General features: G+C 35.0%; 6 protein-coding genes across 9 annotated transcripts in view; 3 read left to right on the top strand and 3 right to left on the bottom strand.

Moving 5' to 3' along the window:
• LOC129804262 (B-cell receptor-associated protein 31) overlaps window positions 1-19,630 on the top strand; it is a 417,963-nt gene that overhangs the window by 318,561 nt on the left and 79,772 nt on the right. The gene's annotated exons all lie outside the window — the stretch shown is intronic.
• LOC129804224 (syntaxin-18) lies at window positions 11-5,074 on the bottom strand. Its single transcript, XM_055851348.1, has 2 exons — window positions 4,009-5,074; window positions 11-530 (listed from the first exon to the last, which is right to left on the bottom strand). The coding sequence occupies exons 1-2, from the start codon at window positions 4,861-4,863 to the stop codon at window positions 342-344; spliced, it is 1,044 nt and encodes a 347-aa protein (XP_055707323.1). The 5' UTR covers window positions 4,864-5,074; the 3' UTR covers window positions 11-341.
• On the top strand, window positions 4,962-12,952 carry LOC129804210 (kynurenine aminotransferase). Of its 2 annotated transcripts, none has more exons than XM_055851334.1 (5): window positions 4,962-5,048; window positions 5,425-5,582; window positions 5,658-6,042; window positions 11,971-12,568; window positions 12,633-12,952. In XM_055851334.1, the coding sequence occupies exons 1-5, from the start codon at window positions 4,962-4,964 to the stop codon at window positions 12,857-12,859; spliced, it is 1,455 nt and encodes a 484-aa protein (XP_055707309.1). In that variant the 3' UTR covers window positions 12,860-12,952. The 2 variants fall into 2 exon arrangements, with proteins under 2 accessions (XP_055707309.1, XP_055707302.1); XM_055851327.1 differs by having other exon boundaries at window positions 5,017-5,176.
• On the bottom strand, window positions 12,865-13,639 carry LOC129804292 (cytochrome c oxidase subunit 5A, mitochondrial). 2 transcript variants are annotated; one of them, XM_055851451.1, is made up of 2 exons: window positions 13,562-13,639; window positions 12,865-13,475 (listed from the first exon to the last, which is right to left on the bottom strand). In XM_055851451.1, the coding sequence occupies exon 2, from the start codon at window positions 13,448-13,450 to the stop codon at window positions 12,989-12,991; it is 462 nt and encodes a 153-aa protein (XP_055707426.1). In that variant the 5' UTR covers window positions 13,451-13,475; window positions 13,562-13,639; the 3' UTR covers window positions 12,865-12,988. The 2 variants fall into 2 exon arrangements, with proteins under 2 accessions (XP_055707426.1, XP_055707436.1); XM_055851461.1 differs by having other exon boundaries at window positions 12,865-13,496; window positions 13,562-13,590.
• On the bottom strand, window positions 16,298-17,490 carry LOC129804239 (uncharacterized). Its single transcript, XM_055851373.1, has 2 exons — window positions 17,330-17,490; window positions 16,298-17,268 (listed from the first exon to the last, which is right to left on the bottom strand). The coding sequence occupies exons 1-2, from the start codon at window positions 17,372-17,374 to the stop codon at window positions 16,429-16,431; spliced, it is 885 nt and encodes a 294-aa protein (XP_055707348.1). The 5' UTR covers window positions 17,375-17,490; the 3' UTR covers window positions 16,298-16,428.
• LOC129804172 (coiled-coil domain-containing protein R3HCC1L) overlaps window positions 17,474-19,630 on the top strand; it is a 33,262-nt gene continuing 31,105 nt past the window's right edge. The window contains exon 1 of one of the 2 annotated variants that reach the window (XM_055851260.1): window positions 17,474-17,558. In XM_055851260.1, coding sequence (XP_055707235.1) covers window positions 17,524-17,558 — 35 coding nt within the window. In that variant the 5' untranslated portion in view covers window positions 17,474-17,523. Of the gene's footprint in view, window positions 17,778-19,630 lie in introns of both variants that reach the window. The other variant, XM_055851253.1, reaches the window with a different exon arrangement.

The raw sequence follows: 19,630 nt of genomic DNA, 5'->3' as shown, positions 1-19,630 counted from the left end.
AGTGCTGTTCCTTTTGCTGCTTAATGGCCAGGAGCATCTTTTCGCAATGTTCTAGCTTTTGACTGAGGAACTCAGTCAGGGAAAGGACAATTGCCTCAATTCCTTGCAGACCTTTTGAAGAAAAAATCATTCTAGCTTTTATTCCGGGACATTTGTGGCAAAAAAGGTTTACCTCTCAGTATTAACTTACAGGAATTCAGAGGATCCGAGGAAATTTGGGAGTCCTGGGACTGGGACTCCTCAGAACCAGAACTATATTCAAATGCTGACATTTCTCGCGGAAAATTTTCACCGAAATAAAACAATTTTTTTGATAAAAGCACCTAGCCTTGTACGATTTATTAATCATTGTACCAGTCAAGGAAAAGTAGGCTAAAGGACATGACGAGAAGAAAGAAGAGTATCCATACCCTGAGTCCGGCATTTCTCTGAATTGCTTGCTTTATCTGCTCATTGGCGTCTTTGACGTTCTCAGTCGTTCCCACGACTGTATTGGAAATTCTCTCAATATCAGCCTTCTGGAGAGTCACCTGAATGCGAAAATTCAACGGTAAGTATTGCTTGCTTGATTGCCCTTTTTAAAACAAAATTACAATTTATTACGAAAATTTACAAAATATTTTTCATATGGTCGATGATTTCAAGTGAAAAAAAGCTCAGAGGTCGGAACATGCATAACACTATCCATTTCTCTGCAAATAAAGCCCTTACTTTGCTACACAGAGCCCTGTGGTTCGAGCCCTTTAATTGACTCTCCGTTTACCACGAAAAATTGGAAACCACAATAGACTCTCTCTCAATTGGGCATTTGGGGCAAAATGACATCCGAATTATTGAGAGATTTGGGCGTCAAAGCCTTTGTAAATTCCATAAAAAGCGCTCAATTATAAAGAATCACGATAAAATAGGAAGAACTATACTGCGAATTTGAGCAAATTAGCTTCTTAATTAAACGTGAAAATTGTCAACAACATTTTTCGCCCGAATGAAAAAGAGCCGATTCAGCGAGAGTCTACTGTATTTTCACCAAAAAAATAAAGATCTATTCTACTATTAAAAAAATCTTGTATAATTTTTCTATTTCATTTGGAGCATCGGTGATACAATCGTCCTTAAAGGCTTAAAAGAAAAAATGTGTAATACATAAAAAGGACTTCAAAAAACCTTTTTACATTAAAAAAAAAACCCGATTTTTATTCAAAGCGAGGGACTTGTAGAATTCTGCATTTTCAATTTGAATAAAAATTTGCAATGTTTTTAAAAATGTAAAAATTATAGCATTTCACTTCTTAACTATAATGAAAAAGAGATGGCAAAGCGTTCTGGCTTTACGAAATGCTCGAACTCGTGAGATAGATCTGTCCAGGGGAGTGACATTAGCTCTGAAAAATGCGACCAGTTTTAGTGTAATTTTTTCCCTGTTTTCGTACACATTTCACAAGATATCGCCAAAACTACGTAGATTGCCAATTTAGAGTTTTCGGTTGCCTCTTCGTTATTAAATTGGCTTTTATTTTGTATTAATATTTTTTACTAATTCATTGTACAATGACAGAAAATAGCTAATAAACTCAAAAATTTTTTCGGCTCGCTAGAAACATATGGGAAAGATAGGAAATATCATGCCCCTGGATCTGTCCGTGTATTATCTTTCGCGCGTTTTTTTACCCACGTTCACTTCCGTTTAGTTTTCCAAATTTAAACAAATCGATTGAAAAATAAGCCCTCCAAGTCGCTCCAAGTGGTTAAACTTTGTCCTTCGAAAATTCGATGTCGAAAATAGTTCCGGTCATGGACGAAAGTTTGCATAGACTACCTTCAAAACATATTCGAAAATAAAGGAAACCAAAAAACCTGACTATAGATTAAAACTATAGACTTATGGTGCCTAATCGAAAACTAGAAGTCGATATCTATCACTGTTTAGCCTCTAGCTAGATCGAAAAAATATATACAACCAATAAATAAAAATTTTTAAACAAAATAAATCATTTTTCGAGTTACTTTACCGATTAAATCCCGATTGAGTGCAATACATCCGTCTCTAAATATTTTTTATAGCATAACAGAGCTTTAGATTTTAGAAGATCGTAGGAATCGTAGGATTGGGTCACTGGTGACCCAATCAACCTTAAAATTCCTCACTCTTACATAATAGTTAAAGATTTGAAAAAAAAAATTAAGATTCCTACAACCATTTTACGATTATGTAAAAACATTAGACAGAATTGAATTTAGATTAGATAGTTAGAAAAACAGATTTTCTCTATTGGTCACCGGTAACCCGGGTAATCTAATCAAAGAGTTAACATTAAACACCTTAATCGGAAAATATAAACGAAATGTTCAATGACAGATTTCAAGATTTAACGATTGAAGACTTATTAGAAAACTGAGGGATTTATTAAATTTACAGAATGTAAGATAAAAAAATCTTAATAATAAAAGTAGGTAGGTACTTTTTGAAATTTTGCCTTAAAAACTTTTTCATTTTTTTTTTTAAATTGAAACCAGTTCTGGTTAGCATAATTTCTAGAAATTTCTAGAGTTTTAAAGAAAAATTAATATTCAAGGGCATGAAAAATTATACGAGCACAAATTACAGTTACAGCAATAATTATCCGTAAGAAATTTTTCCAGTAAAAACTTCAAAGCTTCTTTTAAACTTCCAATTAAAACTTCAAAACTTTTAAAGTCTTTAAAAAAATATATAATCTTTCGAATACTGGTAAAATTTATTACATTTTCCGATTTCATTCAAATGCTAATTTGCTTTTTTGCAAAGTTTTAGTAAAAGGTCCATATTTTTGTAACAACCCAATATACAATGCAACCCAAAATTTAAAAATAAATGTTTGTATATTGCAAAAACTTGTTTGGAATAGAGTTAAGTATTTTTTACAAAAGGATGCCCATTGATTTCTTTGGATATTTTATTTAAATTGTGCAAAATTTTAAAAATGTGAATTTTGAATTTAATTTTTGTGTAACAGGAAGCTTTGCAAGTGCATAAATATAAAAAAAATAATGGTGGAATAAGCAATTAAAGAGGATGATTGGAAATGTTACAGAATTGTTTTTTTTTTAAATATTTAATAAAAAATATTTTTTGGAGCATATTAAACTCTTATTGTATAGTATACTCAAAGGCTCTAGTTGATACAGCTAACCTCCCTAAAAGCAATAGGAGTGTAGAAAAAAATTATGATGACTAACATACGCGAACTGAAAGAGTTCGGTATCAAATCTCGCCTCAAATCTTTTTTTTTTTCATTTTTTTAAGTATTTAGCGACAGTTTGTTTTTTATATTTAAATAAAGTCATGGTGACAAAATAGAACAGACTTATGATAATGCACTTTCAACAACATAATAAAATATAATTTTTTTTCTGTTAAGTTAAAAAAAAAGAATATTCTGGCTAAACAATTTCTTTCCGCTAAAAAAAAAGTAAAAAAAAAAAATCAAACAATCTCAAACTTCTGTGGAGGAAGCCAAGATTTGATCTTGAGCTTTTTAAACTCTACTATTCCGCTTATAATTATTACTATGAAAAGAAAGATTTTCAATGTTCTTTTTTTACAAGCATGTTTTTCATCGATGTCATGTGTTTTTTTTTTTAATTTAATGTAGAAAAACGTTCTTTTTACAAACCTTAACCCTTACAAATTTTAAAATATTTTTAACCAATTCGCATTCAAAGGGCTAGATATCAAATCTCGCCTCCGCTAGTTTTTTTAACAAGGAATTGGAATTATAGTACTTTCTAAAAGAATATTACTTAGAGTAATGGCTAACATCTACCCCCTGGAGCCCCTACTCCCTAGCTAACCCCTATTCCCCTAAAATTTTATCGGAAATGCCTATGAGGATGAGTGGGACGACTATTTAGATCTCTTTCTCTCTCATTGAAAAGTCAAAAACATATTTTCAAAGCAAAAGTTATTGTGCGCCTAGCATAACTATTTTCGATAAATAAATAAATAAATAAATAAATGAGTAAACAAACCTTTTCGGTGAAGATGTCCTGCAACTGAGCAATGTCCACGACATTCCTCTCAATCTGTTCCACTTCCTCAGCCAATCCCTGAAGCTCATGATACAGCTGTACATTCTCCGATTCAAACATCTGAATATCCTCGGCACTGAGTTTGTCTCCTTCATCGTAGGAAGACTGATTGTGGGCGATCTCTTCATCCAGCGACAATCGTCCTGAGAGAGATTTCCTCTCCTTTAGCGAATCCTTCTTTTTCTCCTCATCCGACCGATCTAGTGGCATATCTTCATCCTCCTCCTCTGCTGAATCTCTCTCACTGTCACTCTTTGCAGCTTTTGGTGCTGTGAATGGCATCACTGGGATCTTCCTCTTGTCTGATTCTAGCTTGATGAACTTGTAAGTTTCCAATTCTCTCTGAACCCGGTGCTTCTTCTGTCGCATGTGGAAATCATTAATGGTCTTTAGGTATTCTGTTAGAGTTTCCAGGACTATTCTCATGTGTTCCCGCATCTGCTGTGGTGACTTTTTTTCAATGCTGCGGCAATCTTGGCGGAAATCGAGGATCAACTGTGAACAGAAGTTTATCACCTTCTCGCACTCTTGGTCTATCAAATCTCTTTCTTCATCGCTCATCTGAGCTGAGTTCTTCAAGTGGCAAGCGAATTTCATGTAAGCAGCCCGATTTTCTACCAAGAAATCCCTCAATTGCGTGATTTTGTACCGAATATCCTTCGACCGGCCATTGAAGTCCACGTCCGTGGTGACGGGACGCTTTTTGAGAATGCGATTTTTGTCCGGTACAGGCAGGGATTTATTCTTCAGACGCATTGTCTTGACACAGGCCTTAAAGAGGGGCGTAACATCCATTTCTGGGCACTGGATTTTGCACAAAACACTGAGAAATTGAGATGAAAACTTGAGAGAAAATCGCGTTTTCTGGACTGTTTGCGTGTCACAACCACAACATGACGTTTATGCGTTTTAGTTGCGGCGTCTCACCACCAGAGGGATGCCAATCAGCTGTTTTTTTCGCGCCATATATGATCTTTTGTGTATGTATTTATGGGAAATTATCTATTTATCGCGAATTTTTCGTACAAAAATCTTACATAATCTACGTATTCTTTTCCTCTGTGATAGGACAATTGCATTTACTAAATTCTACCAAAGAATCAAAGCCGTACGTAAGGGGAAAATGGTTTTAGGGTGGGATCATGCTTTGGGAAGCATTGAGAGGGAATGGTAAACAATTCACAGAAATTTCCACTGAAAAACCTCAATTGTGATAATTATTCTCCCCAATTCACTCTAACACATCAACAGAGTACTATCAGATGTGTATTTTTTATGTAAAATTACTGTGAAGTGGCCTTATCTGTCTTGTGTATCGTGTGCTTAGTGGTTTTTGCGGCTTTTCTTCTTCCGCAGATGAGCACCTTCTTTCGATTGCTAACGAGGGATTTGGTGAAACAGTGTCAAACATTACCACGAACTCTTCAGTTTGATCGGAACTTTAGCACAAGCATCATGAGCGGAGACAAATTTGACTTTCCAAAGCGCTACCGTGGAAGCACTGAGAGTGTCTGGTAAGGAAAAAAAATCCTTGGGAAACTGCGTAGTTTCCAGTCTCCCAATCTGTCCCTAACCAAGTGACCTTGCAGGGTACAATACATCCAGCTGGCTCTTCAGTACAAGCCCCTGAATCTCGGTCAGGGCTTTCCGGACTATCCACCTCCATCCTATGTCACTGAAGCCCTTCAAACAGCTTCCTCCACAAATCCCCTGCTGATGCAATACACCCGGGGATTTGGACATCCGCGACTCGTGACACAGCTCAAAAAACTCTACTCGGGACTCGTAGGGAAGGATCTGAATGAACAAACCGAGATCCTAGTCACAGTGGGAGCCTACGAAGCTCTCTTCTGCATTATGCAGGGCCACGTAGATGATGGTGATGAAGTGATCATCATTGAACCATTCTTCGATTGTTACGAGCCCATGGTCAAGGCTGCAGGAGGAATTCCCAGATTTATTCCACTAAAACCGGTGAGTTACATTCCATTCCTCTAAGAAGTCTCCCGTCAACTTCTAGACAGAAAATCTTTATCAAATAAGTAATAAAATCCGGGTTAAAGGGCATTGAAACCAGTTAAATATGAGAGGCTGTGATGTGATACAGTAAAAACACTGACACAGATTACTTAAACCCGATTGTAAAGCTTAACCTTGGAAAAAAACCAAATTTGCAATATCATACAAGAGGTATAAAGCCTTCTTACAACAATGCAATTTATTTGTACATTTATTTTGATCTTTCTGAGGGTTCTGAGGAATTTCTTAAAGATAGGTTGATTGCGATATAATTATAGCAGATAACATTATTTACATTATGTACATTGGTGCTAATTTATTACCTCAATAAGAGAGATTAATGAAATTTTAACCCTGCATTGCCTTTGGAATTTTTAAGCCGATGCGGCATATGCATTATGCAATATCGTTTAGCATTATACGGGACAGCGGGGATTTTTGGAACATGATAAATTTTTATTACTTTCGTCTCTAGAAAAAGTTAGTTATTTTTCGAGTAACTAGGATTTTAGTAAGGGGGGAATAAATTTAGAAAATTATCTTAAAAAAAAACGGTCTTTGATTATAAAAAACGAATAACTTTGACATTTTCGAAAATTAATAAAATCCTCATACAGGGAGTACCGCTTTGAGAGAAAAAGTATTGAAAGGATTTGATATAAATTGCATACTACTGGGAGCTCATTTTGATCACTCAGAATATAAGTCGAACAACTCGATTTTTTACAAAAATCGTTTTATTTGCTTTTTGGATAGGGTGGAATCACCACTTCTCGCCAGTGTCCCACTTCTCGCCACCTACAGTGAGTGTCAATAGTTTGTTGCCTAATGGATGTTTGAGAAATCAAGTGAAAAAAATGATAGAAAAAAATACTTTTCCAATTTTTTCTTTTTGCAGATGAATTCCTTGTAATCCGTAGATATTATTTATAGTTTTCAAAAAAAATTATTAATTTTATTTCATATAAAAAATAATTGTTTTCCAAAAGTTGGTCATTTTTGAAAAATCAAAAGTTTGTTGCCTCATTAAAAAAACTAATTCAAAATGGTGAAAACGTGCAACCAACTTTATGTAAACCGGTTACATTTTGAGCTTATGTCATTTGATAGGCAAATGGTGGATTTGTACATTTTTAAGGCTGTCAATGTTAAATATATAGGTGTAAGAGTGATGATAAATAACAAGAAATAATCAGTTTTTTGATAATTCATAATTTAGGTTATAATGGCAAATTACAAAAAGTTGAAAGGTGGGATATTGTCCAGAGATACTGCTGGAAAGAATCGGCGTCGCTTAATTGCCAAATTTTATGGAAATTCATGAAAAGTTATACATAAAATGGTCAAATATTACAGTTATGAGGCACGAGTACATCTGAAAAACGCTACTGGTAGACCCCGGGTTTCGACTCAGAAAGTCGATAACCGCATTCTAGGTATCTCTGATAGTAACCCCATGATGATTGCTTCAAAAATTCAAAGTCGGCTGGTTACAGAAGGCATACAGGCTTCAAATGCTTCGAAAATCAAACTCAAAATGAAAGACAATATAAGAATAGGTACTTGGCTCGCAAAATTCCATTGGTAAGCAAAACCAAACTGCGTAAGAGGTTGTATTTTTACGTTTTTAGTATGCTCCAAGTGAATTTACAACCTTTTAACCAGATTGGTTTTGTTTACCAATGGAAACCTGCAAATCAAGTAATTATTCTTACCACTTTCATTAAATTGCGGTTGGTTTTGAAGCCTGTATGCCTTCTGTAACCAGCCGACTCTGAATTTTTGAAGCAAACATCATGGGGTTACTATCAGAGATACCTAGAATGCGGTTATCGACTTTCTGAGTCGAAACCCTGGGTCCACCAGTAGCGTTTTTCAGATTTACTCGTGCCTCATAACTATAATATTTGACCATTTTATGTATAACTTTTCATGAATTTCCATAAAATTTGGCAATTAAGCGACGCCGATTCTTTCCAGCAGTATCTCTGGACAATATCCCACCTTTCAACTTTTTGTAATTTGCCATTATAACCTAAATTATGAATTATCAAAAAACTGATTATTTCTTGTTATTTATCATCACTCTTACACCTATATATTTAGCATTGACAGCCTTAAAAATGTACAAATCCACCATTTGCCTATCAAATGACATAAGCTCAAAATATAACCGGTTTACATAAAGTTGGTTGCACGTTTTCACCATTTTGAATTAGTTTTTTTTAATGAGGCAACAAACTTTTGATTTTTCAAAAATGACCAACTTTTGGAAAACAATTATTTTTTATATGAAATAAAATTAATTATTTTTTTTGAAAATTATAAATAATATCTACGGATTACAAGGAACTCATCTGCAAAAAGAAAAAAATGGAAAAGTATTTTTTTCTATCATTTTTTTCACTTGATTTCTCAAACATCCATTGGGCAACAAACTATTGACACTCACTGTATATCGAAATCGCTATTTTCCACGATTTATGAAATTATTGAACCGCAAATTTATTTGTATTTTTATTGCTGCTACGTATAGAGCCGAAAAATAACAATTGTTCGTTTTTTTTATTTAAAATTTTGAGCAATTTTTTAGAGCAATATTTTAAGCAAGTGCATCGAATCCAATATTTCTTACCAAATATAACAAGTGCCATCAAATTTTGCGGAAAGTGGTAATGTTTTGAATTGATTTTACCACCTGTCGCCATTGTTTTTTAATAGGCCACGCTAACTTAACCGAAGAAAAATCATTTAAAGTGAGTAATAATCTTTCCGTACAGAAGTAGATATTGAAAAATTCGAAAATCTATTTGAAGATCCAAAAAAGAGACTTTCTTACTTCTTAATATTTTCGCAAGGTGGCGGAAGTTACATCCTGTTCGAATTTCGAAGTGCTCAAGTGTCAAAATGTGTCGGTCTTCACAGTTTTATGAGGAAAAAAAGAGAACAACGACGTTTACTATTCTTGCCCCAGTATTTAATCACTCCATAATCACTGAGTAACTCTCTGGAGAGCCTTTTAGTGTGATATTTCATAAACTTTCCCCACCTTGTTCGAAAATTTAGTATGAAAATTCGAAATTGAATTTGAATTCTTCGAACTTCAACGACTTTTTGTGCAAATAGAGTTCTATTTACCTTTCATCCAAGACACTATTGGAGAATCAAAATCTACTTGTGATCGGGCTCAATAAGGTGGTCATGAGGAAAAAGAAATACTGAATGAGCCCGATCACAAGTAGATTTTGATTCTCCAATAGTGTCTTGGATGAAAGGTAAATGGAACTCTATTTGCACAAAAAGTCGTTGAAATTCGAAGAATTCAAATTCAATTTCGAATTTTCATACTAAATTTTCGAACAAGTTGGGGAAAATTTATCTAATATCACACTATAAAGCTAGTAAAGGAGTTACTCAGTGATTATGGAGTGATTAAATACTGGGGCGAGAACAGTAAACGTCGTTGTTAAGTTTTTTTCTTCACAACAATGTGAAGACCGTCACATTTTGACACTTGAGCACTTCGAAATTCGAACAGGATGTAACTTCCACCACCTTGCGAAAGTATTAAGAAGTAAGAAAGTCTCTTTTTTGGAACTTCAAATAGATTTTCGAATTTTTCAAGATCTACTTCTGTACGGAAAGAATGTATTCTTTGCATAATATTGCCCAAAATAATCGAGTTCGGACGTTTTCAAGAGGGTGGCGAGAAGTGGTTAAAAAACTGGCGAAAAGTGGTAAAAAGTGGCGACGAAGTGATTCTTTTTGCATTGTTAATAAAAAAATCAGTTTTTTAAGTAGTTCAGCATTAAATTGGAGTAGTACTTTTTTGACGAATCTGGAGTCAATACATCTCAGTAACTTTGTGTCAAATTTGAGATTTCTTATAATAAGGGGTCAATATAATCAAATTAATTTTATATTTTTCTAAAAGTGGCGATAAGTGGTTACTTCACCCTAAGGTGAGCCTAATGTTGAATTATTTTTGGTTTGATTCTTCTTTAAATATTGAGTTTGGGAGAGAAAGGCAACTGCCCTTCTTGGTCTCCCTTTCGCTACAACCTTCATGCAAAATATTCTGTACTTTTGATAGTATTGCGACTATTGCGAGTATTAATGATTTTAAAATGTCATAAAAGGACTGTTATATTAAAAAAGACACATTATAAAACGTTTTAATAATCTTTTGATGCTCATAAGTTCAAAAGACCTTGCACTCACAGATTTAATGGATTTAATTATAAAATTAAAGTTTTCGGACTAATAAGAAAGTGATGTAATGAAAACATTGCTCGATTATAAATATTATTGTGTTTTAAACAAAGTGTTTAAAAATCCTAAAATACCAATTTAAACCCATTCTAATTTAAACTCAAGTTTTTAGTGTTATCGCAAATTTTTCTTTACTGACTCATTAATTAATAGATTAAATGAAAATTTAATAGATTTGAAAATTTTTATTTTTGATTTGCAACGATTTTTGTTCATCTGCTGCATACTCATATCAAGTTTACATAGGGTAAAGTGATATAATTTGGAATTAGTGTTACAAGTTGGACAATTCGCCGGTACAAGTTGGACATGACTTTTTGTTTGATAAATACAGTTTAAAATTTGTTTTTAAGCTGAAGGAACCAAATTATAAAACTAAACTAAAGCATTAAAAATATACAAATAAAAATGTAGTACTAAATTTATCAAGACAAAAAGCCCTGTCCAAATTGTACCATTGTTCAAATTGTAGCATTGTCCAACTTGTACCACTTTACCCTACTTATATTATTTATGGTAAATTTCATGAAAACCACATAGTAATGCAAAATCACATCAAAACTATTTTTTTTTCAAATTTAAATACCACACGAATTAAAAAGTAGCCTGAACAAAAAACCGAATTAGCGAAAGTCTACTACTGTATTTGATTTTAAAGCCAAATGATTTTAAAATATATTTTTACCAATATAAATCTACTTTGTGTACTTTATTTTTTCACACCTTTCAGACAGTTCCTTCTAAAACTGCATTAAGACTTCTTCGAAAACTTTCTAGGCTTTTTGGGGTTAGAACTGACAGAGAATGTACTAGATACGGGACATAGAATTTTCGTATTTTGGAATTAGCTTTTTCCAGATTAATAGACGATTACTAGGCGATAGATACGAATAGTTTTAAATTGATTTAAGATCATTTGTTTAAACAAATAAAATATTCTCTGGCTTTTGATGTTAAATACACCGTATACACCACAATTTTATAGACAAAAAAAATAAACCTAGAATAGTTAGAATAAGAAAATAAAGCCGAATCGGCCTAGTTGATCTCCAGGAAGAAAAATTATTTTAGAAAATATCCTTTATTTTTTATTTTTACTAGAATCTATTAGACTTTTAAAGATATTTTAAGGACGTTTAGTTTTTTGGTAAAAATTTCTGTTTTGGCAGAAATCGAGTTTTGAAATTTTCAAATGAAATGAAAATAAAGTTGTCTCATTTTACCCCAGGTTCCCCTATTTAATAATAAATTCTGAAAACAATATTTGATAAAAATTAATTAGATATGGTGTTTTTGGTGATTTAAGTTAGTTTTTACTTTTTACTAAATTCTATCTACTATAATATTTATATTTACTAAAAATATAAAATTTTATTAAATGTGAAAACTCACGTGACACAAAATTTTGAATAAAAAAAACCGTTTGGTACGATTTCAGCGCCATCAACGGGATCGCCGAAAGTTTTTATATTCCGAAGAATAATAATCTTTTGAAAACTCATTTTTGTATTATTTTTAATGATAATGTATTTTAATATATTTTTATATTCAATTTAATTTGAAATTAATTATTAGATTAGAATTATAATAATACTCTTCCCTCCTTTTTAGAAATCCACAGGAGGGGAGATCAGTGCTGGTGATTGGGTGTTGGATGAAAAGGAGCTCGAGGGACTGTTCAACAGCAAGACAAAGGCCATAGTCCTCAATACTCCTCACAATCCTCTGGGTAAAGTCTTCAATCGCCAGGAATTGGAAGTAATTGCGAATCTGTGCAAGAAATGGAATGTTCTTTGCATTGCCGATGAGGTTTATGAATGGATGGTGTTCAAGCCATACGAACACATTCGCATTTGCACTCTTCCGGGTATGTGGGAGCGAACACTGACAGTGGGATCAGCCGGAAAGACATTTTCGGTAACTGGCTGGAAGATGGGCTGGGCCTATGGTCCGGCCAATTTGATGAAAAACGTTCAAATGGTGCATCAGAATTGTGTCTATACCTGCGCTACGCCGATCCAGGAAGCCATAGCTATTGGATTTGAGAAGGAACTGGCCAGGATGAATTCTCCCGAGTGCTACTTCCATTCCATCAAAGACGAATTAATGGCCAAGAGGGATTACATGGCGCAATTTTTGAAGGAGATTGGAATGCATCCAACTGTTCCTCAAGGAGGATACTTTATGATTGCAGATTGGTCCCCATTGAGTAAGGATCAAGGTTTTTTGGGAGTATTTCTTGGAATTGATGAGATTTTGCTTTTTTTTTTAAGTTGATAATGTGGACATGAATAGTGAGAATGATGCTCAGAAGGATTATCGATTCACCAAGTGGATGACAAAGAAGGTGGGATTGCAGGGCATTCCTCCTTCGGCCTTCTACAGTGTCCCCAATAAGCCTCTGGGAGAGAACTTTGTGCGCTACTGCTACTTCAAGAAGGATGAAAATCTCGCCAAAGCTGCTGAAATTCTCAAGACATGGAAGCAGCATAAATTGTGAATTGCTAAATTTTGACCATTTATTTTTTTGGTACAATCCCAGTTAAATACATTAATTCCAAAACCTCGATGGCTTGGAACGGGCTACACATAACCTCACTCTCTCTGATTACATAACAAATCTATCTTTTTATTCCTCCCAGACGGTCTTGAGGGCCAATTCGGGGGTATCGTAGCCCAGCTCCTCGGGTGTATTGATGCCCAGCTGGTCGAGGGTTGGTCGGATCTCGGACAGGAGATAGGGATAAATTTCAGATTTCTTGGGACCGCACTTGTCCACAACACCCTCCAGCCACCTAATAGCCAGTGCGAAGTCATTCACGCGCCTGCAGGCTTTCAGGGCAGCAATAATGATCTTGGGCTCTGGCACGAGATCCATTCCCAGGATATCATTCATCCCCTTCCGGACTTGCCATCCATCGATGTCGGGTCTGTTGAAGTAGGCTTCATAGCGTGCATCAAATTCCTCGTCAGTCTCCACGGGTCCCCCATGGCTCTGACGAACAGCCTGAACGGCACCCAAGCGGGGCGCTGTGAGCCCCACGGAGCCACGAGCCACCTTCACAAACTGAGTAGCCACCGATCGGAACATTTTATCACCACAGCGATTCTCACACCTTAAATTTCAAATGGAAAGACTTTTACTCAACTTCTAACCAGTTTTTCTATAAAAATTTTAAGGAAAATTATTGAATAATCTCACCGAGAAATTGACGTCCAAAATCCTCCAAAAAAAATTTGGCAGGGGAAATCATTGACTAATCGATCAAAGGGAAATTTTATTTGGGATATTTTTTTAAATGTAACGGTTTATTGTAGAAAATCCATAATTTTCAAGGGGGAGATATTAGGATGAAAATGTGTACAACACTTCCAGACACTTTCACAATTTGTATGGAAGACCCCTTCGCACTTCCAACATTTCGGAAGACTCCTGAAAAAGCTGCAATACTTCCAGCACTTCTCATACTTAGGAATCAATAATTTATTTAATAATTATGAAAAAATCTAATTAGGAAAACGATATTTTAATATTATCTGTGTTTTATGACCAACAGAATTTCTTTCTACGGATTTTCTAAAACACTAGTGGAGCTACTTTTGAAAGAGAGAGTCTCTAAAAAAAAAGTATTGTTGTTTGTAATTGATTGAAACTGTCTTGGAGAGTCTTTCTGGTTTTAGACAGCTTTCAAGGAGTATTCAAGATTGAAGCAAATGATAATCTGAAGGGTCCTGAAAGATATTCTAGGTTCTGGAGAATTTTCCATTGCAACTTCTGAAATTTTGGCAGTGCCTATTGTACGACGCATGATTTAGTGCTGTCGACTTGCAAGCTTATATGCCCTTTCTTACGTCCAAAATCGGACTTTTTTATTAAAAAAAACGCATTAAATCTAATGAATTAATATTAATCACTGTGCTTATAGGATGGCATTGTAGTAGCCCAGGAATTCCATAAAATTTGCAATCAACACTGGCTATTTTTTTCCAAGACCTTTTCCGTTGTTGCTGTATTAGATCATTTTCTCAACAACACCTGTCACAAATCTGATCTAGAAAAGGTACTTTATCCCAAAATATCAGGAGGGAAATCGCTACCACTGGAAAGTATCTTGTAGTTTGGATTTTACTCTTTCTTGTGCGCCGAGTTAGATTTACTTCTTGGAAGAAATTATTGGTCTAATTCTAGTTGCAAGGGACTATAACAATACTAATTTGCCTATCGTTCATCAATCAGAGATCACACACTTGTCTTTCGATACGGCTCCAGCTAAACGTTCTAACCTTGATATTGCAACACTTAACCTATCCACCAGATTGGCATAAAGGTTTTTCGCAATTGGGTATCAACCAATCTAGCCCTTATAGAACTCTTTTTCGCAATTATTCAAATAATACTACCACTCGAATTAAAAATCTGAGCTCAAAGTAGCGTAGGGGAAAGCTTTGATCGTTCGCACATACGCTACCTTCAAACACTTCGTATTTCGTCCATATTCATTTATGAATCTTACCCATGGCTATATATTTCAATAGCTAGTCTTAAATCCCACCTTTCCTGAAAAAATTGGGAGTCTAATCCATTTTTCCTAGTTTCACGAAGAAAAAATTAAAAACAGGTCCAAAATTGTAATTTTGATGTGTAATACTTCATACAATTTTGCACAATTAATATCACTTTTCTGAAAAACGACTATTACAGGAGATAGAGGGGTTATTAGAGTTTATATTTATGTAAAAACCTTTTGGGTGTGAAGAAGGCCGCTTTTGTGGGTGGAACAAATTTCACAAACTTGACTCACATTGATCGATCGCACATAGAAGACATTACTTCTTCGCACATTTTCCAGGAAACTTCATTTTAGATGCGATCCCTCATATTCATATCTATTGTATTCTACCGATTTGATCCACCACTATAAAGTAAAACTTAAAAATCTTAAAGTTGATAAACAAGAAGTGATATGACTCAAATAGACCGCAGTTGAGTAATTTTTAGGCAATTTTGCATTTCTTTGATGTAAACATATTTTTCAAGCTTGCACAAACTGAATGTACAATGAAAGAATCGAATCTACAATAAGCTCAAACATGTTTAAAACTGGTTTTTGACATAACCTCACTTTTTGTGTTGTTTTCACGTCAAAGAAAAAAATTGTCCGTGAGAAGCTGTTTTGTGAAAATTTTAGCCTGTTCACCTGCTGAAGCTCAATCTCTGTGCTAAATCCCGATTCCTGTAGCTGTAGGGTCTGTAGGGACAGAGAAATCTTCAATGATGCGCATTCAAACGTTTTTGAGCATATCCGGCTCCATAGAGGAATGGTGGAATCTTATGCGGTCTTCTCGCCTGAAGATTTTTGGTCAATTTTTAGCTTAAAAAACTCATTGATTAGTGTAAATGGTGATATTTGGACTTTTCAAGAAAGCATTTACCAGATTTACCGTTTCCAGGAATGAAATTCCTGTGGAATGTATGGAATCAAACAAAAAAGTGGTTTCTAGTGTCATGAAAATATGTCTTAGAAAAGTTCCAAAAAAGTGATATTAAAACGTTTTATTCGTTTCATTCCTTAGAAAGGCGGTTTAATCAAGTAGATTAGAGTTCCCTTTAAACAATGATGTGCAACTTTTAGTGTCTGGTGCAAAATTTAAGGTAAAAATAGGGTGTTCAATGATGACGTGAATCGTGTGCGAAGATGGAAACTTGATTGAACTTTCGCACAAATCGCCATTAAATTTTCATTTTCCTCTAGAGGAAAATCTGAGAATTTCCTGGGATTATGTGAGGTGGGATTATGAACCCTATAAGTAAGAGACTTTTTTGGCATAGTTGGAAAATCGATACGGTTTGCATGTTAGTCAGAAAAAATCACTGAACTTCAACATCATTTTCGTGTGCGAAAGTTCAAAGCCTCCCCCTAGTCTGCAAAATTCGGAATTAAACAGAGAAGACTTTATTTTTAGACACTCCCACTTTCAAAGACTTCCAAGCACTTTATTTTCAGCTGTACATCACTTCCGACCCTAATATCTCCCCCTTGATAATTTTCATTTTTATCTCCTTCATCATCACTCCTCATCGGAATCACAGAAAGAGGCCCAAATGGATGATGCTGTTGTCCCTATCGGGTTCTTTACAAAAGATCCTTCTTCCGCCTTGTATCTTTTTGCTGGCGGCAGAAGTTCCGGCTTTTGTTCTGCTTCATTACTCCCCAAAAAATCCGAAGATTCTTCTTTAGAAGTTCTCTGGACTTTCTTCTGACGTCCTCTTTGCATTTGTGTATAATCCAGGAGTTTAGGAAGCGGCATGCTTCTATTATCCCGATTCTGGTAAGTGGAATAGCTTGGAGAGAAGAACTTCCGGGATTTTTCTTCAAATTCCTTTCTTTCCTTTGCACTTTCACGCTTCTTTCCGTAAAATTCTTTCCAAGAAGGTGGATTTGATTCATTAAATGACTTTTTGGGATAAACCTTATCCTTAAGGTCTGTTTCCTTGAAATTATTTGCAGATAAGAAATCCCTGTGAAACTTCTTGTTTCTTGTTGAATCTTCATTGTTTTCGTAGGTTGTTTTCCACGATTTCAGAGGCTTTGATTCTGTATTAGTGTCTCCTGATTCCTCAGTCTTATCATCGCTTTCCTGGTCTAATAAATCTGCCCATTTGGAGCTTCCTGCAAAGGATCCTGATTCTTCTTGGTCTTGTGCGGGTTCTGGAAGATGAATCTCCCCAGATAGTACCTTTTCAGCAAATTGGTATCTCTGGGCAGAATTTTCTGCATTTGCTATATTGAGTTTCTGTACCTGAAGCCTGCAATCCTTAGCTGATCCTCTTGAATATTCCGTCTGAAGTGTTTGATTCTCTCCACACATTTTGCATTGCCATTTCTGGGCTTTTTTCACACTGTCCACCTGAAAATCCATAACCTTTTGATGTATGAAGACTCTATCAAGTTTTAAATAGCCACTTTACCTGGTAAAAATTGCATTTAAAACACTTAACAACGCGAAAAAGCATTTTTGCATTTCACTCATCCGGGAGTTGAATTTCCCAAACAAAAAACTCTCCAAAAATTGCGCGGGATATTTTGTCACAAACTCTCCACGACACCAGCGCCACCCGTGTCCGGTATTCGTACTGACTTTATTGTCAAAAAGGAAATTTCAATGTGTCGTGATTTTTTCCCAAGAGCTTCAATAAGGCAATTCTTTTTCTAATTAATTCAGAGCTTTGGTGTTGTTTTTTTGATCATTTGCACAAGTTAACATCATCCCCATAAACCCACCGTAACTGTTATTGAATGTGAAATATCATAACACTCTATGTTTGGCCGAAATCTAGATCTCAATGATGAAGAGTTTGTGTTTCTCATTGATCGGGATATTAGAGAATTTTCCGAACAACTAAATCACGGCAAAAGGTAAGGAAAAACTAAGCAATTGGTAATTTATTGCGAAATTTGGCCAGTACTTCCGGATGGGATGATTGTGGGATGGTGACTTGATCTCTCAAGGTCGCACAGTGTGCCTTGTGCGGACGGGAAAAAGACGATTTTGGTGCGTACGAAAATGCGCGTCATGCTCGTGGCATGAATACTTATTTTTTTTTCGTTGCCCACAAAAATATGGCAAAATTCCATTGGGCTGATTTGCATAGAAATTAGGCTGGAAGTCTTCCTGGACAGGCCTGATATACATCCCCTAAAAAAATAACAAAACCAATGAGGCAGGGCGCTTGAGGTGATGAGAGAAAGATTGATGAAAGCAAAAATTGGCTAGATTTTTAGTGTCGAGATCTCAAGGATGAAGCAGAGAAGAGAGAGAGAAAGAGGCCAATGAATCAAGATAAAAAAAGTCTCATTTGATAATAAAAAAAATAGAAACGTCTGTGAGAAAGAAGCAGCTGTCGTCAACCTGGACAACATCAATGGAACACTAATCAATTCTCACCTTTTTCCTTTTACAACACACACAAAAAAAATCAATAATCCGGAACACAAAAGAATCCGCAAGGAGTTGCATGAACCATACACAATACCTTACTTCATTAGATTGCAAGAAAATTAATATAAATAAAAAAACAAACCGCTTAAGAAGTGAGAAAAAGCAAACAAACTTATCAAACGGCTCTTGTTCACTCTGGATCAATTAAATAACATGGCAGAGAGAAGTTGGAGGAAATCCCCCACAAGCCACAAACTTGTATTGTGCATTATCTCTCTCTCCTAACAATTATAAATTGCAATTGAAAATGTGCGGTAAGAGAAGATGCAATTGTGAAAGAGAAAGTGAAATTGCTTCTTTTTTCTTCCCTCCAATTCAACTCCAAAAAAAAAAAAATTGAGAGAAGAGATGAACTCAAACCAAGCATAACTCCCGGGAGCATTATGTCCGGAATCACTGATTGAAACCCTCTCTGACTCTCCGTATTACCTCAATTTCTTGCACATCGTGTAATGTTATTATGTAAAAAAAATCTTTCGCTCCACCTACAATCTTCCTCTAAAGTATTTCAAATGCGATATTTATGAGATTCCAGTAAAACTTTGTATATATTTTTTCTCCACATTCATCATTCATCATCTTTGATGTGGCATAATTTGAGGTCAAATCGCCTTAATTGTCTGTGTAATAAGTTCCTTCCGTTCAAATTGCCAGTAAATTTATGTGGACGACTTTTTAACATTTTTTTTTGCTTTAGTAACACGATATTCGGGTTCATATAGCAAATTAGAGTAACATTAAATACCGTTAGTTGAAAGCGTTTCAGGCTTTGCGAAGTTCTCGAACTCGTGACTTAGATGCTGTATCTCAAAAGTATTTTTGCATAATTTACCGTTTCGAATTCGAATAAAAATCGGTTATCGGTTCATTACCGGTTCACGACAGATTTCACGAATCAAAATCACTCAAAATAATGCCCAAAATACACCTTAGGAGTAATATAATTGAATTTAGTATAAATATTAGTAATCGGTAACAAACCGCATCATTACCATTTCATAACCGATTGAAACTAGTTCAGTTTTATCGGAAATTCCAGGACCTTTACAACGAGCCCAAATTACAACGAGATTCAGTTGGGAACTGCTCTTTCTAGAGCCTTTTTAAAAACTGGCCTTGAAAAACCATTACAGTAGACTCTCTCTCAATTGGGCATTTGGGGCGAAATGTCAACCGATTTAGCGATAGAATTGAGAGTCAAAATCTTAGTAAATTCCACAAAAAGCGCTCAATTATAAAGAATCACGATAAAATAGGAAGAACTACAGCG

The sequence above is a fragment of the Phlebotomus papatasi genome, chromosome 1 (genome assembly GCF_024763615.1).
Source record: "Phlebotomus papatasi isolate M1 chromosome 1, Ppap_2.1, whole genome shotgun sequence".
NCBI classification, from domain to species: domain Eukaryota; kingdom Metazoa; phylum Arthropoda; class Insecta; order Diptera; family Psychodidae; genus Phlebotomus; species Phlebotomus papatasi.
Note: the sequence above shows the minus strand (reverse complement) of the source record. Positions and strands in the feature narration are given on the sequence as shown.